Source organism: Chaetodon trifascialis, chromosome 10 (assembly GCF_039877785.1).
Source record: "Chaetodon trifascialis isolate fChaTrf1 chromosome 10, fChaTrf1.hap1, whole genome shotgun sequence".
In the NCBI taxonomy this organism is placed as follows: Eukaryota; Metazoa; Chordata; class Actinopteri; order Chaetodontiformes; family Chaetodontidae; genus Chaetodon; species Chaetodon trifascialis.
In genome coordinates, this window is record NC_092065.1 from 24,140,142 (window position 1) to 24,159,582 (window position 19,441).

The following is a 19,441-nucleotide window of genomic DNA, read 5'->3' on the forward strand; positions in this document are numbered from 1 at the left end:
TGTAAGCACTGCGTATCACTTCTTTCTCCCTCTCTGTATCTGTCTCTATGTCTCCCTCTCTATGCCCCCACATCACCACAGGCTGACAGGGATTTATCCCTGGCTCGAGCTAATCAGCTGTCTCAGCACGACCATGTCCCCCCGACAGGGCACATGAAGCCCCGGGGAGATTTGTTGTCTTGGCTGCCTCCAGAAGAGGAGGCGGCTGGTGACATGTTAGCATGGGAGGAGACAGTTCAGTTCCTGGCAGGGGTACTCTGTGAAGTGTGTGTGTGCGTGTACTGCCAGCTCTCTCAGCACGATGCCAGAAGAAGACCATTTAGAAAAAAGAGGCCCCAACCACAGATAGAGGATCTAAGCCTCTCATAGAATGACCGCTGTTTGAACTTCCTCTAGGTCTTGTTAATAGTAGAAGAAAAACCTCCCTCTCCTTGTCATCTTCGCTGAAATGAGATTTAACTGTTGAGATTTAAGCAGAAGTCTGAATTAGAAGATAAAGTGTCTTCAAACTTCTTGCACTTCCTGAAAGAAAAAGCAGTGAAGGAAAAAAAACTACACAAGAGGAAGTAATTTGGACTTTTTTGTCAGTTTTGAACCTGTTCGTCGACCCCTGACCTCTGACCCTGCCTTGGCTGAGACCCTGACGGTTTGCATGTTTTGCCCCACAGTGAGAGCCCCTACAGTGAGCATGGAGCACTGGAGGAAGTCGAGAACGAGGGAGGGACGGAGACACACACCAGCGAGGATGGTGAGTGCCAGTGATCACACTTGTTAGATGATTTGATCTTTTGTTTCTTTATGTTTTTTCACCAAACTGCATTTCAAACAGCAGTAATTAATTTTAATGGTCACACCACAGCATCTACCCTCACTTGGACAATTCTGCACTGTCCCATCCCTTTACTGCGTGTGTCCGAATTGAAGCTTTCCTTCGTGTCCTTGGCGCTGCGGGGGTTAAACTCAGCTCTCTGCAGCAAATCCTGCCTTTCAGCCTGTTAACGCAGTAACCTTGAAGGGCCAGGGAACTAGGCTCACACTGAGGGGTGGCCATTCATATTCTAATGGTTGTGCTTCTCCCTAGGGGCCTCGGAACACTTCCACATCCCCCTTTTACAAATTCCATGGTGGTCTGCACCCACCGGACCCCTTGGGAGAGGGGTCTGTTTCCCATGGGTCATGGCCTTGGCTTAAATCATTTCAATTCAATTCCCTTGATTTTTTTTTTTTATTACCTTGTGAAAATAGTGATTTGTAAAAGCAAAGCAAATGTTTGGAGTGTGCGTCGACAGTGTCAGGTTTTAATAGCTTTTCAGAAACGAGGGCCTCTATGTTTAACATTGTTCATTTCCATGTGTCCAAGAGAAATATGAAGAAATTAAAAAAAAACACCAGGCTCATACAGACACTTGAGGATACAAGACTTCTCGCAGACACGGCGGGATGTGGTGGATTTGTGTGCTCGTGGATGTGGTCCTTTGTTTGAGTGAAATGGAAACCAGTCGGTCTGGTTCAAATCAAACGGCGAGCGAGCGAGCGAGCTGACAGCAAAATATCAGCATGTCCAGCAAAAAGCAGGAAAAGACAATAAAACCTCCAGCTCATTAAAAAGTGATGAATATCTGGGACGGAGAGCTGACCAGATGGAGACAATGTGAACAAAAAGGAGTTTCCTGCACTCCATGTAAGTCTTCATGTCTTACCTTAGTAACAGACTTCCCTAAACCTGTTTCCATGGTGACGACAGCAGCCCCGATCCTCAGCTCTTCACACCCAGAGACGATTTTTAGGGGCTCCTTGTCCCCATTCATCATCCGTCTCCATAGGCGGAGTTTGGAAATATATATGAATTTCCCTCATTACTCCAGCTGTTAATCACTCCGCTTCCAAATTAAAGTCATCATCTGGATGTCCTTACAAACTGAAAAGGACATCTGATGAGACGGGGAAACTTCAGTGTGTGTGGATTCCCACTGTTCAACACAGATGGCAGCTATCAACTCTTTGAGTAATTAATGGAAGATTATGTTTTCAGAAATCCCTCGCTGCCTTGGTTTTGTTCCAAAAGCTTCTCCGAGCGGACTGGGAGGATGTCCTCACTGACTCCAGTCCCTCCCTGTGGAAGCTTGACCTGTGGTCAAGTTATTGTCATCGGTTATTTTTAAGTCCCCATGACCTCATTTGGATTTGAGGCACAAGAGCAAACCTCTTTTCCTGTTTGGTTTACTAGCATTTGACTGAAAACGTTTTAAAATGTTCATTTCTTTCTTTTTGCCCTCAAAGTCAGTGAACACTGGACAGACAGACAGACAGACAGACAGACAGACAGACAGACAGACAGACAGACAGACAGACAGACAGACAGACAGACAGACAGACAGACAGAGGCTTCCATCAGGTGTTAGTGGAAAAAAGGTGGTGGTGTCACGTGAGGTGTTTTCTAAAGCCTTTCCGCGGCACAATAAAAACACATTTAACTCTTATCTGCAAAACTAATGACATTCCCAAATGTGAGCATGCTGATATACTAAACTAAGATGGTGAACATGCTAAACATTACAGCTGCAAAACATCACCATATTAGCTTTAGCATTGTGAGCATGTTAGCATGCTGATGTTAGCATTTAGCTCAACACAAGTGCAGCCTTACGGAGGAGCTAGCATGGCTGTGGACTCTCAATACTGTTAAAGGATCACCACATATACTGGATATATTTCAGAAAACTGGATGCTTAAAAACTGAGAAGCATAAACCATCAGCCAGCCTTCATCATCATTATCTTTATTTTGAAAATCAGTTCATCCTCACAGTTGTGTGGGCTGTTTTTAAACAGTTTCCAGACTGGTTTTAGAGCACTTCATAGCACCGAGACAGTTCTCGTTAAGGTTACTAATGACCTGCTGCTAACTGCAGACAGCTGACTGTTCAATTTTAGTTCTTTTAGGCTTAAGTGCTGCCTTTGACAGTTGATCACAGTATGCTTGTGCATCGTTTGGAGACGTGGGTAGGCGTCAGGGGCTCAGCTGTTAGCTAATTGCGCACATTTCTCTCCACCTTGGAAAGATTATTCAAAATAATGATGTGTTTTACCAGTTTTATACTGATGACACTCCGTTATACTGCCTCTCTAATATCAAATCCTGGATGTCCCAAAACTTCCTTAAATTTCCTGATGATAAGTCCCTCAATGTCCATCAGATTTTTTGGTGGTCTCTCATCTAATACTGCGCACACTGTCTGGAATTTAGGGGTAACATTTGATGCTAAGCTCTGTTTTAACGATCAAGTCAAAACTGTTGCTCAGTCGTGTTTCTTCCAGCTCAAGTTAATCTCTAAAATTAGCTAATTTCTATCAATTGCTGATCTGCAGAAAGTTCTTCATGCTTTCATCAGTTCTCAGTTTGATTACTGCAGTGCACTTTACTCTGGTATCAGTCTGGGCTCCCTGCTGCTCGACCCGCGGCCGGAACAAAGAGGCATGATCGCGTCACCCCTGTGCCTGCCTCCCGTTCATCTGCTCCCTGTTACAGTTCAAATTGATTTTAAAATTTTATCGCTTACTTTTAAGGGCTTAAATGGCTTCACTCCTAAATACTTTTTTGATCCATTGACCTGGTTTGTGCCCTCTCAGCCATTAAAATCCACGGATGGAGCCCTGCTGGTTTTTTCCAGGTCTTGCTTTATGACTAAAGGTGATCAGGCTTTTGCTATCAAAGCCCCCACGCTATGGAGCCCTCTGCCTGCTGAGCACAGACACACAAAGTCCCTTTTCTTTTGTGAAAGCTTTGGGAAATGTTTGATATACATGTTTTATTCCTATTTATTCGATCTCATTCAGTTCATCTTATTGTCGTCACTTCCTCCTCCTTCTCATTTCATCTGGCTTATTTGTGTTTCTGTATATCTGCTCATGGCTGTCATACCTGGAGATTAATTGTCTGTTTTTAGAGTGACACATCTCACGCACACTCACATACATTGATGTGATCTGCTGGTAAATTCACTACAAGGTCAAAGGTGAACTAACTGGCATTGATTATATATCACTTTGCAGCAGTAGAGTAGGGTGTCCTTGTTGTCAAGTGCCCCAGAAGGCATACTGTATATTGGATTGCACATGTTAGCGGGCAGTGTGTTTGACTGTACTACAAGGCTCGTCCTTTCTCCCATCACAAAGGGCTGTGTGTACGTCCAGCATGAAGTCTCGTGCTCTGAGATTAATCATTTTCTTCCGAGAAAAGGGTGGAGAGAAGAGAAAACTAGTTTTATCTCCTCCTTCCTTCTATCGTATTGATCCGAACCGGATTCCTGCTCCCATATTTCTATGTATGAACATGGATGTAGGGCAGCATCCCCACTGACTCCGCTCCACTGGCTTGTGTAAGACATCTGACAGTTTGTATCTCTAACACCGCGGGCCTCCAGCTCTCACGGTTCAACATCTCTTTAACTTCAGTTGCAGCGTGAGCGAGCGTCTGTGTGTGTGTAACCTCGGGGGGTGGTTGGGTCTGAAGCCATTCTCAGTTATAATTGCACGACGTGACAGAGGGGATCCTTTACCGCACTGAGATTTGAGTTTACAGCCTGCTGCTTTCAGCCGCAGCCACGTCACTGCGCTGTTGGTGTGCATGTGTACCTTGGATAAACATTTGCAGATGGCCTGATAGGTGGGTGGACGGGATGAAATGAGAAAAAGAGATGGAGGAGAAATCCCCTGCACCAGTCAACTTTCTTAACAACCTCGTCCGCTGCAGTGCTGCTCAATTAATTCAGGCAGTAAATTCCTGCTTGTCACTTCTCATCGGAGCCACGTCACATCCACCCTGTCAGTGTGAAGTGAGGCGAGGAAGGGAAAGGTGGAGAATAAATATAATAGAAATAAATGAGGTTGAATAGAGCGCAGAGAGGAGTAGGAATCCTCCGCTCTGCTCAGAAACCTCTCTCTCGAGGCCTCTGTGCTCATCTGGGAATTACATCCCAGCTCCTGTGAAAGACATACCATGATGGCTTTTCACGGCCAATACAAGCTTCAGCCATTTATATGGAGAGCCTGTGGAAAGGTGAGGCTTCGCCTGTCCAGGGACCCCCTGTCTGACTTGAAGTGAGAAAGTGAGATGGGAGCGGGGCAGAGGTAGGAATGAGGGAGGAATAAAGAAGCTATTTTTAGACCTGTGTTGCTGGAGTGCATATATTGGCTTGGAGATGTGTGTGTTTTGAATGGGAGAGGGAGCAGAACGTAGCTGTTGTTGAAATCCAGATGCTTTCCTCAGGATACACATCAATTCAAGACAAATTCTTAGTGATTTAGAAAATACTGCACTAGGAGAGAGCAATCAGCACAAATGAATTAAAGCGTCATCTACTACTAGTTGATACTGTCTGTCATGACTTTTGCTGGTCTTTCCCATGCTCATTTCCTGTGTTACTGGCTCTACTTGTACAATTATTGAGTAGATATCAACCCAGTCTAATGATCCCTGCAGTGAGTGACATGCCCTGGAGTCATATAGATCTCCTCTCACCAGCTTCTATAATTATCCTGCTAAAGTTCCTCAGGCGCTGTTGTGGCCCCAGCCTGCCATTGTCGAGCCCAGTTACTATTGACTACAACTGAAATAACCAACTGGCTCAGCACACTTGAACCGCATGTGCACAAACAGGCCAGCATTAGACCTGATGCAAAACTGTCCTGCATCAGAGCCAGCAGTGCATGTGTTGCCTGTCTGGATTAAGATTTGTGTTTCAGACTGCACCACTTGCATCACTCACTTCTGCACTTGTGATAATAGCCACCTGTATGTGATGTCATCGCCCTGTCTGACATACCTAACCTGTGTAATCCTCTCTCCATTGACAGAGGGTGAACCCATTGAAGCCATTGCCAAGTTTGACTATGTTGGGCGCTCGTCCCGAGAGCTGTCCTTCAAGAAGGGCGCCTCGCTGCTGCTGTATCAGCGGGCGTCTGAGGACTGGTGGGAGGGACGACACAACGGCATCGATGGCCTGGTGCCACACCAGTATATTGTGGTCCAAGACATGTAAGTGTTGTTGTTTTCTGTGAGGATAATGTTGGATATGACTGAGTAAAGGCATGCAAAGATCAGATGTAGTCAGATGACAAAGTCTCTTGACGTTATAGATCAGTACATGACTTTTGACATAAACTGTGAGAGTGCTGTAGCCTCAGCCCTTCATGCATGGCGTCCACTACACTGGACAGTCATTTGGAAGCCATTTTGAACCATTTAGGTTGTAGTACCATGTCCCAGCCACCCAGTGGTGCACCCAAAAGTGTTCTCTACAATTCCATTTGATATTATCATTGTATGTCTTTGTTGTTTTGAGATGTGGCATCATAAATTAAAAATGACGGACAGAAAAGGAGATGCACTAAGTACCTCAAGAATAACTGTTAAATCCTTTTAATCTCAGAAAACCAGGCGGATAAAAAGAAGATGTATATTTTTCAACTGAATAAGATGTGAGAAATGCAGATTTCAATATTTTTAATGTGCAATTTACACTTGAATAGTTCTGTATTATAGTATATTTATAGTAGTAAATAGTCTCCAGATTTAACGGATTTATTTGTTAGAATTTATTTCAGTGCTTACGGTCTATCTGTGTTGGTTCATATGACAGTGTAAGTGTCAGGTGTGTGTGTTCATGACTACAATGGAGTGTGTTATAGGAGGGTGTGAGTTTGTGCTCACCTGTGCATGAAGAATAGCACCTTCAAAGCCCCTGATTTACCTATAGTGCCCCCAGCAGGTTGCTGTTGGTGTGGTTTAAAGTGAAATGTCGCACTAAAATCAGGTCAAACTTTGAATTTGTCTGATACTTTTATGACCGTTACTTGCAAAATATTCTCATCAGTCTCAGCTGGTAAACGTTAAACATGGTAAACATTATACCGCTAAACATCAGCAGACTAATATTGTCACTGTGAGTGTGCTAACATGCTGATTTTAGCGTTTAGCTCAAAGCACCGCTGTGCCTGAGTGTAGCCTCACAGAGCATGGCTGTCTTAGTCTTGTTGTCACATAATTTTTGAAATTCCTCCATAGACATGTTCCTTTCTGTTTAAAGTATGACCAGCTCCACTGAGAGCCTTAGAGCCGTGGTTTAAAGTATAATCTTCCAGCTCTCCCTGATGACATCCCTGTGGGTAAAACAACACACTTGTCCTCGTTGACTTCGCTCTAAAGAGGCCGTCAGTTGACTGTAGGGTCGAGCATACTGGACCTACAGCCTCGTTTGTTCTGCTGTCGTCCCTGCTCAGCCGCAGAACATTCTCCATCTCCAGGGTCCTCAACCAGCCCTTCTGTCACTGTCTCCCGCTCTCACACTAACAAGCACACACTCTGCCATAGCCGCTGTTGGTGCCTAATGGACTGGATTCACTGTCTTGTTAGGACGGGAACAGAGTCACTCCAATCACTTAGTAGCTGGCTGACAGAATGGCCATTTAGAATGCCTTCCCCTCTTTCCTCTTCTCTTTCCTGCTGCTGCCCTGCCAGTGTGGCTCTATCAATAATTCACCAGGAGTGGCACTGCTGATGGGGTGTCTTAGTTAATGAAAGAGCAGGGGAATTTACAGCTGGACGGGCTGTCCCCGAGCTCAGTAACATCCTAGCCTCTACTTAAACAGAGCAGGCCGAGGAGGGTAGAGCACACAGGGTTGCGATCTTCACTTGTCTCATAAAAGAGCCCAGAATAAAGCACGCCGAGAGACGTCTGACAGACAGCTTTAGCACAGGATGTCTCTCTCAAGACTCGACAGCGAGGGGGGGCTCGAACTCTCTCTTGTCTGTAAAGTTTGTTTACTGCCTCCCCTGCTTTGGAGAAATCCTCGTCCTTGCTCTGTCTCTGTCTGTGCACCCGTGTGGATACGCTGAATAAGTGGCTGTGTTTTATATCGGCTAATACACATCATCAGAGGCAGCAGTGCAGCCCAGCAGCTCAGATTACTGCCACCTGACAGGCACCAACTGTACCCACTATCCAGTCACACACCTCACTGAAACCCATACAACTGGCTTGTGTGTGTGGGTGTGTGTCACCACCACAATGCTCCACCAGAATACTGAGCGGCCCAGGAATATGACTCATCTGACTCTCTGGACCTTGGGGGGAGAGAGGGAGACGTGCTGACTCGCATGAAAGCTGATATCAAATACTGTCATTGAAGAGTGACGCAAATACGAAAGATCGACTGATTTGCTGATTTCTCCTTTTTCTTCTGTCGGTTTTTCTATCGTTTCCTCTCTTTCCTCTGTCTGTGTTTCAATGTCATTCTGTCTCTGTGTCCCAGAGATGACAACTTCTCAGACACCCTGAGTCAGAAGGCTGACAGCGAGGCCAGCAGTGGCCATGCTGGAGAGGATAAATGCTCAGGAAAAGACATCGGCTCACCCACGGACAGCAGGATCTCTGAGGCCTACGTTAGCAGGTTGGTTTGCTTGGTCGCAGTATTGAAGCCTCTGGTCTATTGAACAGTATGGCACAGCTGCAGCAGTGATGCATTTGAAAAGGGATTGTTACCATGAGAAGTGATAAACACCCTCTTCAGGATGTCACTTAATAACCTGAAAAACCTAAAAGGAAAGGTGTCACATGACCAGAAACAGCCAAGATTTGACCGAAGGATCTTGCAGTATTTTGAAATAAAGAATAAGAAGGTTATACTTATTCCACTCAACAATGAAATAGACATAAAGACACATTTCTTTCAAAGTTAACAAGCATCACACGGTGGTGTTTAGTGTCAGTGTGACTAACGTATGAGCACAACACGTCTTGGACTTCACATCGGCTTTATCTAATGAGAGATGGCCAATCCAATAACGACTTACAGTCTCACAGCAGCGTGTCTGCAGCACGCTCGCTGTTGCATCATCCAAGAGGCTTAAACAGCTTCAGGTGTGAATACCAACACACACACACACACACGCACACACAAATGCAAGACGCTTGAGAAACTTGCTCAGGGTGATTAAGACGTAAATAATCCTTCTTTTCAACCTCTTTCTTCAACGCAAGCTTGCATCGACAGCGGTGTAACAGCATGTATCTGATTTGCTTGTTCCATGAGCAACACTAAAGGAGAGACCAGTGCACCCAGTCAAACTCATTCCTGCTAACCAGACAGTTCCAGTTGTAAATGCTGAGTTTTAAATACCCAGTTCACAGTGGTGGTTAGTCATCAGCTGGTCTCGCTGGAGCATGCACATGCAGAGGGAGTGATGGCACACAGAGAGCACCCTCACAGTCTCACCTCAGCTTCCCTGGCAGCGTCTGCTGGTCGCATGCCAGTCTCTCGCCTCCTGCTTCTCTCTCCATTGCTGCGTTTCTGGTTGTTTTGGACTGAGCGACCTTGAAACGTCTGCTGCCGGCTCTTGCCAAACACATGAACAAACGCTATTTTATTCACAGCCACACTCGCTCCCTCGACTTTACTGTTGAAATGTTGATGATTCATCCCAGAGGCAATATTTACACCAGCTGCAGGTATTTGTATGCGAGTGGAGAATACATCTGAATGAGTCGTCAGCCTTAATCAGCCTTGATGAAGCTCCTCTCGCTCTCCATGGCCGCGTCTACAACACTGTTTCTGTCACCAGCTCCCAGGTGACCCCCACCTCTCTCTCCTCATCTCCTGCCCGCTCACTTTTCTGCTCCTCCATTCAGACAGCCCTCATGAGCGTTGAATCATTTATATCCAGAGCTTTATTTAGAGATTTTCCTCTCCCGGTGTTCTTAGTCAACAGCATGTTCACCATACGGGTTCTCTGGTAGAGTTTGGCATCACAGCTAGAGCAAAACAGTTACGCGTCTTTTAGTGGCGAAGATGCACGTCGATGGGATCGCATCCCGTATTCCAGTCGCTCTGCTTTCTGTTTTGAGGTAAAGAAAGTCACGGCATGCCTTGTGATGTGCATTATTATTAGCCAAGACCACAATAAACAAAGGGTGAGCTGTCAGTGTGGTGACAGCTTGCAGAGTGAGTTTCAGTGCTTGTTGTTGTACTCTGTCCCAGAGGGGGACTGCTGTTATGAATGTAGACTGCTCCCCCTGCAGGTTGTCAGTGGTTCCTGCAGTTGTTTACTATTCCAGATTTCTCACTGCAGTCAGAAAAATATATATATATATTTTTTTTTTTTTTTCTCTCACTCACCAGCCACACCAGCCAGCACTGTTCCACCAATGACTGTTTATTTTTCCATGTCTAAACTATCAGAAGCTGTTAGTTTAGTTGAAGCTTTTGTGCACGTTAATTCCTGTTTTTGCATTTTGCTCACACTCCAGTGGCAGTTCTTCCGCGAGGACGCACAGTTGTTGGATTGGCCTGAGACTTCCTAGTTCTCATAAACCAGCCGTTTTCTGTGATGAAATGACTCAACTGGGGAGATGCCAGGCTGCAGTCGCATTCTCCGAGGGCCTCGCGGTCCCTCATATCCGCGCTCATTATTGCTTTTTGTTTAGCGCGGTGATGAAGCTGCCTGTTAAACTTAATGAGAATGATGAGACAGCATTGATGAGGCAGACATAAACTCTCAAATGAAGCCATTTGCCTCAGAGAAGTGATTAAAGGATGAGTAATTCACTGCTTCTTCATCATCACGAAGAACCAATAATGCAGACAGGAGACTAATTAAAATATTTAATCTGTCATTTTCCACATATTTAATATTTCATGTTGACACCATTGTGGAAAAAGTGACTGAGTATTAATAAAATAATACTGTTAGCTTCTTTCTGACCTCAAGACGTCATGTTCAGAAAAATCTGGTAACTGTATATTCTGGTTCCAGTCATCCAGCTGCGAGACAGAAAGTGATGATAGCTGCTTTGATTAAACATTACAGCTCTTGACTCAGGCTGTCTGTAGCTACTGTAGTGCTGGTAGTCATAAATATGCAGGAGGATGTGCTGCTCTAATAGAACTGCTTCGAGGGAGTAGATGTTAATGTGGAGAAACATCACGCGGAAGTGAGCAAGCATGCGTCTGCGCGAGCATGAAGGAGCGCGTGTCCAACCAGACAAACGCATTCACGTCGAGCTCGGCCACTCTGTGATGTCAGAGGTGATGAGGTGTACGTGGTGCTGTGCTGGTCCGGGTTCAGACAGAGAACAGGCACCCTGCTGAAGCTGTTAGAAGAGGAGGAAGAAGAAACAGTAGTTGCACACTACACGCCATGCTTCTGTGAAGTTACTTTTCTCCATGTTTAACCCATCCTTGGTCCATCCCTCCTCCGCGGCAGACCAGGAGTGGTGGGTTGCCAGCCGACAGTGGCGCCCGGGGACCCAACTCTCTGTCGTCACAAGCAACACTAGATCAGGTGGTGATCTTCTTGCATGTTTTTAGTGGGGGTTATTTAAGGAGGAAACCCCAGGTGAACACGGGGAGAACATCCAAACTCCACACAGAAAGGCCCCCTTTTTCCTCGAGCAGCAGGCACTGAAGGCATGGTGGAGGACACGCCACCAGTGCCCACAGCGGGATTCGAACCAGGACCTTCTAGCTGTGAGGCGACAGCGTTACCACTTGTTCCACCGTGCCACCCAGACTTTCTGTTTTGGTGCTTTGATGATCCACAGGCTCCCCTCTTCTGGCTGATAGCCCACTCTACCTGCTCTCCCAATAAGCTTGTCAGAGCTATTAGGCATTTACAACTCTGATGATTGACACTTCAGCATGCCCACCTTACTATGTATATATAACCTTGTGGATCCTGAGATCCAAAGGAAGCCCTTTAATAAATTCAAGATTTAAGGCAAAGCTGTTAATCCAATAACAAGTTGGAGAGTTTACATTTGGGAGGTGGCACAATAGCTGTAATTAAAAAAATAAAAGTTTAACTCAAAGTGCAATGTCTGGGCATGGGGTATGTGGTAAAATGCTAAAAGATAAAAGCTTTAACGCAGTAAATAAATATTTCACTTTGTTGTCCCCCCCCCCCCCCTGATCTCAGCAGGCACAAGAAAAGATCAGAACCGCCATCTCGGCGACCCCCTGCTCGCCCCAGCGATGTTCACTGCATGGTGCATCCCTCCCAGCACGGCCATGGAGGACATGGAGGTACCCCAGAGATGGGCTCTCCAGTTCTAGGCCACTTCAGCCCCCGGGACATGCTGCGGAGTCGCAACCACTTGGCCATGGACAGCCCCGAACGTCGGCGCCGAACCGGCCACGGCAGCCTAACCAACATCAGCCGCCACGAGTCGCTGAAGAAGATGGAGAGCCCCCCGATCCGCCGCTCCACCTCTTCCGGCCAGTACACAGGCTTTACTGACGCCCACCACCACCACGGCGGCAAGCCATTGGACCCGGAGACCATCGCACAGGTCAGCGCGGGACGAGCGGCGACCCGACCGCAGCTCCCTCCACCATCAAAGCCCTGCCCCGCCCTGTAAAAACATAGTCAGTCCCTGTCTTCTGCTTCCTGTGTCCGTGTGCTAAATACACGTAAAAGACTAGCTTCACAGGCAGCAGACAGCAGGGAGCGTAGCTCAACACTGGAGCTCATCACAGGAGGTTCACTGTAGTGTTGCTTGTGAGCGTACTCAGCGACCAGCTGGCTCTAATTTCTATTCAAGCAGATGTCCATGTTTGCATCAGTGCTGATCCAAAGGTGGTGGCTCTAATTTGACTGTTGTCTTATACTTGTGAGTAGTAAAGCCATAAAGGACGTTTGTGGAGAGCCTCAGTTAGAAAGCACAGGCCACAGAGAGCACTTTACCTGTGCTGGGCTGTCTGTCTGCCTGCTGGGAGCATGCTCACATGAACAGATCTTCATGTCTGCATCTCCGTTGCTATCCAAAGTCATTAGCATGCAGAGGGAGGGTTGTTGAAGTAATACTCTCTACTAACTCTCTGCATGTATAATGCATGCTTGGTGTTTTCTTGAAAACTGTCATTGTGGTCGTCTGTTAACATCCTTCTTTTCTGTTTCCTACCACACCGTGCTCCACCTTCAACGTCTCCGCTGTTCATATCACCACTCATTTCTTCACTCTTCTGCCTTCTCTTTTAGTTTCTCTCACAGCCCTCCTGTCTCTCACTCGTCTCTCTCACCAGTGTCATTATCATCCTTCCATAGCCTCGCTCCTCTCTCACACACACACACTCTGTCTGTCTCCTGCAGGACATAGAAGAAACGATGAACACTGCTCTGAATGAGCTGCGCGAGCTGGAGCGCCAGAGCTCAGCCAAGCACGCCCCCGACGTGGTGCTGGACACCCTGGAGCAGCGGCAGACCTCTGGCAGCAGCGGCGGCGGGGGTCCCACGCCAGCCAGCTCCAGCGAGTCCCTCAGCCCCATCCACGGTGTCATGCTGAGGTCCACTGCCAACACTGAGCCACCCATCCGCCGCAGCACCAGCTCCTCCAGCGATACCATGAGCACCTTCAAGCCCGTGGTAGCGCCCCGCATGGGCGTGCAGCTCAAACCCCCTGCCTTGAGACCCAAGCCCATGGTCCTGCCCAAGTCCAGCCAGGCCTCACAGCCTCCAGCTCCTCAGGACCCTCTGGACAAGTCCTGCACTATGTGAGCTCCGGGACAAGAACCACAGATGTAAAACAAACACTCACAATCATCTTCCAGGGGGCTGCAAAATGCTCCCAGCGTCTAGACTTCAAAGACAACAACAAATAATCTCTACGAGCGTGTAAAATACATGGACCTGGGCAGGAAAGGATGCGTCCTCGTGGTGAAAAGAAAGGACTCTGTCAGGGAGAGCGATGGAGGAGTTACAGTGTAGATCTGTCAGTCGGACTAATCTTTTGTCTCAATAACACGTGCACAGTTATGTGTTGATGTGCTTCGGTTAATATTATCTAACAAATGTCTTTTTGTTTTTCGAAGAATAAACTCAAACAACAAATCACAAAGGCTTCCTACGAGGTTGTAGAACATGTACACTAGTTAGTTTAGTTTACAGACATTCATGAACAAACCGTGCTGCATGTACAGTAGCTCCTCTGTTTACCACTGAACCTGATCCTGGACCTGGAGCTTGATGAGGACTGCAGTGACCAGAGTGGCAATTTCACACGTAGAACAAGACAATGTCACTTTTTTTTTTTTTTTGCTCTTACAACAAGGGACAGGGGGTGGGTGGGGGGGCCTTGAAGGTGTTGTGAACTGGTTCAAAGGCCTTACTGACGTTCATATGTTAAATCTTCTAAAGGTGCTGTGACTGCCTGAAGAGACATGGTTTGAAGGTTGGACTGATTCCGGGCCTGAAGAGCCCTTCACTAACGGTACTCTGTTCATAGATATAGTACTAATAGCAGTATGCTTTTTTCACTAGCGTGTAAACTCTGCACCTTTGTTTGGAAAGGCGTGCCATCTGTTGTGTGTCAGAATTGTACAAAGATCACCTCTGTGCTGGATTCGCTCAAATTGATTCGAACATATTTCCACATTGCCTGGAACGACATATGACTATTGGATAAAACCACTACTTCATTGCGAACTTTGAGCATTTTCACACATTCTTGAACTCCTGCATCAAACGCTCGTGATGCAGGGGGGTGAGATATGCCTGGCAGTGTATGCCTTTGCGTCTGTGTCATCTACGGGGAGCAGTGTGACAAATTGTGTGGATAAATCATCTCCTAACAGTACATATAACACATATGCTATTATACAATGTGGAACACACGCCATAGCTCCTTTTATGCCTTGCTTGGCTCTATCTACCCAAAGACACGACTGTGCAAGTTAAAGCATGGATGTTGACCCTCCATATATGATGTAGGTATTCATACTGACTGGTGTGTATAGACTCATGGCAGCGCCCTGTGGGAGTGCTGCCGGTAGCCATGGACCTAATGACTGTTAGTGTAAAAGCCTCCTAATATGTTCACCCTGCTTCAACGTCTCTGAAAACAGCAGCTTGATTTGTCTCCCTCTAATCTGTTTTATGTTCACGAAATAATATTTTTTATTCTCTGACACTAGCGTTCTCTGCGAACTGTGCATTTGTCGACGCCTTCAGATGCCCGACGTGTGGCAGAGAACAGCACGCGTGGAGTCTCACGATCGCTGATGAAGAGCTCGTGTCAGTCAGCCCATGTGTGTCCAGGTCGAGCCCCAGCTGCGTGACCGCACCCCCGTGTGTCTCTTTCAGAATAACCGCTGTACTGTAGAAATAACAGGAGTGGATGCATGTCCAGGATTACTTGGCGAGCATAATAACACAAAGACTTGGTTTGCAATGAATAAACAGTGCTCTCTAACAGCAGGTTTACACTCTTTGACTTGACGGATATTGTGTGTATAATCAAAATTTTCTGACTTACTAACTTTCATGATTTTTGTAATCGGTTTTGTTATGTTTCTGGGTAGAAATGACGTAGAACAAACTGTGTAGACTAAATATCCAGAGATACAAGTGTCCCACCCACAGTGTGAAGCCAGTTGTAAAAAGTGTGCTTTTGTCACCATGTTAACATCATCAGTAGGACTCAGTTGTGCCGTCTGTAGGCTTTAAGCTACTCTGTGGTGTTCTGTACATCTGCAGTATGAACTTGTGAAAGTGCCTTTGAAAATGTTTTAGATGAACTTCAGACATTCTGTACTTTTGCATTTTCTTGTCAGATATTTTTGAGAAAATGCAGTGCAGGAAGGAAACAAGTGAATAAGTAACAATGCCATTTTCCAAACAGTTATATGACAGAATGAATAATAAATAAATAGCTTACCCATTGTGACATTGCACTTTTCTGTATATAATTGTATATATGGCATGTAACATCATAACATTTAGAGTTCTTTGAGGGTTTATACCTCCAAGGATTTCTTTCTAATAAAGGAAATAGTTTGCCGAGCGTGAGGTGGATTTTTTCCCCTGCTTTTTATACCAAGTAACTTCACTGAGTAACATCGACAGTGCAAAAACACTACAAGTAAAATCCCTTATATGTTGGGTGATTCAGTCTACAACAATCTATAATGTTTTATTACACTGTCTGTAGAATGTAAAGCTGCACCTGCAGTAAAATGTGAAGTATTTGTCTTTGAAATCTGGTGGAGCAGAAGTACACAGCAGCATAAAATGGTAATATTTAAATACAGGAGTACATGTATGCTACACCGTCATCAATAGTTCGACACCACCCGAGGAGTCCCTGCACACTCTGCAGTTTAACAAACGCACACAGTCCACAAAGGCAGAATCCCAATCAGTTAAAAACATCATGAGAAAAGATGAAACGACAATGCCAGAAAAGAGATGATTAATCATTATAAGACATCTGAGAGTTTGTCTGTCAGTGAAACCATGAGGAACCAGAGCAGAGAAAAAGAAGAGTTTTAAGCCTGCGTGTAAAAACAGTGACAGAGCTCACCTCCTGAAGTTACAGTGAGAGTTCAGCCAGCATCAGGAGGCTGGAAATGACCCAGTAAGATGGTATAGTAATCAATAAAGTGTAGGGAATGCAACTATTTTTTATTATTCAATATAATTCAGTATGCAAAGATTTCATGGTGAATAAGGCTTGATGGAGCAAAGCAAGGTTTTACATTTACAGAATATCTACTGAACATTTCATTCTTCATATTGGTGCACAGTAAAAATCTTCCAAGGACACATAATGAGTGACAAAAGGCAGGGATTAAAGCTTCATTGTTTTCTCTGCTTTTCCCCAAAAAGTTTTCTATTTATTCTATTTTATTTTTCAATGAATTGAGTTGGTTTTCCTGTTTCTCTATGTGTTGTGCTCTGCTATGTACGGGAGCTTCACTGCGATTTGGTGTTCCCCAGCCTCGGCACTGTATGCATGAGCAAAAGTGGTTCTCCGTGTCTTCCAGGCCTGAGTCTTCAAGGCCATCTGATGAAAACAGGAAAGAAAGAGGCCATTGTTAAGGACGCTATCACACAACAGCTCCTCCAGCTGGAAGCACATCTCCCATTTTCACAGAGGTGACCCACAATTCAGCAGAGAGCCGGCTGTATTTGGGGAGAGAAAATAAAACATGGGTTACCTGAGCAATCCTGACCTTCCTCTCCCAGGTGTGAATGCGCTGCTGCAGCTTCCTGTGTCTGTCCTTAACATGCATGTATTCACTGATATCAGGAGCCTGATAGTCTGTAATCTGGCGGTGCAGGTGTTGGTTGAGAGCCTCGGCCTTCAAACGCTCCTGAAGACAGAGGAAAGCATGTAGATGGGATGGGAATTAGTTTAAAGAGCAGGAGGGTAAAATTAAAGATTAAGGAAGTAGTAAGTAGGTAGTAGTAGTTAAGTAGTAACCAATTCATGTGTTTCTTGAATGAATGAATGAATGAATGAATGAATGACTACGTTTGACTTCCGTGGGCTTAAATCTGGCTCCTTAAAGTTTCACTCAGTTGTGGACTCATGACAAACCTCCTCAGCATGCTGTATCTCCTCCTCAATTTTTGCCAGCATCTGTTTCCGGTTGCTGATGTCATTGCTCAGTTCGGTGGACTCCCATGTTGCACTCTGCAGCCTCTCCTGTTGACACACACACACACACACACACACACACACACACACACACACACACACACACACACACACACACTCTGGAGCAAAGGTTTCATGCATCTAAAGAAATTACAAATCCTCTCTCTCTCTCTCCCACACATGTCTGATTAGTGACCTTGTGTGAACTGAGGACACGCTGCACTTTCAAATTGTTGACTTGAAGTTCTTCCAGGTTTTTCTCCATTATCTGCTCGCTGTGCTCCGGGAAAATTTCCTGGAAACAACACACAGCAGCATGCCTTATTACATTAACTACATTCATTTACCAGCAAAAAAAACAGTATGCAGGCTATGATTCACTGCTCTCTTGCATCAAAGTCCAACTCATAAACCACACAATCCACTGACACAATGAAACTCTCTCCCCCGCTGTCTCAGCCTCTCTGGACATACCCTCACACTGTCATTCTCTACCTCATACTCAGTCTTTGCCATCTCTCTTCTCTGCTGAAGCTGCTGCTGGAGCTTCCTCTCATGGAGCTTCAGTGCCTGGTTCTTCAGATTAAACTTCTCCAACTGGGTGACCTGTTTGAGTTTGTGAGCAGAAGATGAGGAGAAAGGAAGGACGATGATGAATACCAGTAGGGGTCGTGACAGTAGCTGAGAAAGCAGATGACACCTGTCAAAAAATGCATAATTATCATGTGATATTTGTCCACACCGAACATCTTCTGGTGAGTTTTTACCTTCGACTTGTCTTCAATGTACTGGAGCACCTTCTCAGGCTCCTTCCCTTCCAACCTGTTGTCCTTCAGAGGTCTGAGCAGCCTCCGTTCAAACTCGCTCTTTGCCTTCCTGATTTCTGCAAGTCGCATTTCTGCTTCTTTCAGAGACGCCTGGAAAGATAAAATGTGCTGTAAAGGTGCATTTTTTGTTTCATTGCTTCTGACTTGTTTTTCTGTGCGAGGGTGTGTTGTAACCTTGTAGTTGTCCTGAAGTCTCTCATATCTTTGTTTGAGTTTCTCCTGATCTTGTCTTGTCTCTGTTACTTCTCTCTGTGCCACATGAAGTTTTTGTTCCAAGGTCAGCTGATGAAGACGATTTGATATGTTGGACCGGGACCTCCCCCTCTTTCCATGACCCTGGCAAGGTACACAGACACAAAAGGATGTGTCAGGATTGTCTCTCAGATTGTGGCAGACCATATAAATGTTTCTGAGACCTGGAGCGAATATAATCCTCTAATCCTGAGAGAGTGTTGCTCTCAATCTGCAGACTGTATGTCTGTGTGCAGTGTTCATTTTCAATGGGAAACTACAATCACAACAGATACTGCACAGGGCTTACCCCACCCTCCAGCTGGGGGGCTCCTGCTGTCCCCACATCGTCTCCCCCAGACTGGGACACCAGGTCCTGAAGATCCACGCGGCCGATGAAGCGCTCCAACGTGTCATTCTCTGCCAGGAGGGCTGCATTAGAACATCTTGGGTGGAGGTGAAAAAGGATTCAAAGTGTTAACAACTTAACTAGCTGTCAGTTGTTATGTATTCACTCACCTCTAATACTCTCTCAAGGAAAATATTTCATGTGGTGAGCCATAATGTAAGTTTAATTATATGGTACCAATGCTAACCATCTATACTGGCGAGTTAGTTTTTGGAGTACCAATAACTGCTATAGCAACACGGCTAAAAAAAAAACACTAGCTTAGCATTAGCGGTCAACGTTAGCAGGCTGCACGCAGTAGAAAAGCTAATAAATTCATCTTTACGTTAACAAACTCCGCGTTGAGGGTGTTCTTGGATATTCATTTGAATTACTTTATGTCTTTTACTCGGTTGTAGAGGAGTTCTTTCTGTTCTTCTGTGACCTCTTTGCCTTTTCCTTCCACCACCGAAAGCTCATCCTCCATGGTTGCTATGGTACGCTGAACCCCCTGCAGTGGTTGCTAGGGCTCGTGCTGCCTTCAAGTGCTTGCGTAAAAAA

General features: G+C 45.7%; 2 protein-coding genes across 4 annotated transcripts in view; one reads left to right on the forward strand and one right to left on the reverse strand.

The window, feature by feature from the left end:
• srgap1a (SLIT-ROBO Rho GTPase activating protein 1a) overlaps nucleotides 1-15,835 on the forward strand; it is an 86,009-nt gene extending 70,174 nt beyond the window's left edge. Inside the window, exons 18-22 of one of the 3 annotated variants that reach the window (XM_070971807.1) lie at nucleotides 669-748; nucleotides 5,856-6,036; nucleotides 8,313-8,450; nucleotides 11,974-12,422; nucleotides 13,147-15,835. In XM_070971807.1, the coding sequence (XP_070827908.1) occupies nucleotides 669-748; nucleotides 5,856-6,036; nucleotides 8,313-8,450; nucleotides 11,974-12,415 (841 nt within the window). In that variant the 3' untranslated portion in view covers nucleotides 12,416-12,422; nucleotides 13,147-15,835. The remainder of the gene's footprint in view (nucleotides 1-668; nucleotides 749-5,855; nucleotides 6,037-8,312; nucleotides 8,451-11,973; nucleotides 12,423-13,146) is intronic. The other 2 variants (XM_070971806.1, XM_070971808.1) reach the window with 2 other exon arrangements.
• A 393-nt stretch (nucleotides 15,836-16,228) lies between these two features.
• cfap263 (cilia and flagella associated protein 263) lies at nucleotides 16,229-19,389 on the reverse strand. Its single transcript, XM_070972940.1, has 9 exons — nucleotides 19,276-19,389; nucleotides 18,803-18,938; nucleotides 18,436-18,597; nucleotides 18,202-18,351; nucleotides 17,930-18,040; nucleotides 17,631-17,729; nucleotides 17,375-17,482; nucleotides 16,992-17,147; nucleotides 16,229-16,837 (listed from the first exon to the last, which is right to left on the reverse strand). The coding sequence occupies exons 1-9, from the start codon at nucleotides 19,365-19,367 to the stop codon at nucleotides 16,715-16,717; spliced, it is 1,137 nt and encodes a 378-aa protein (XP_070829041.1). The 5' UTR covers nucleotides 19,368-19,389; the 3' UTR covers nucleotides 16,229-16,714.
• Nucleotides 19,390-19,441: the final 52 nt, after the last annotated feature.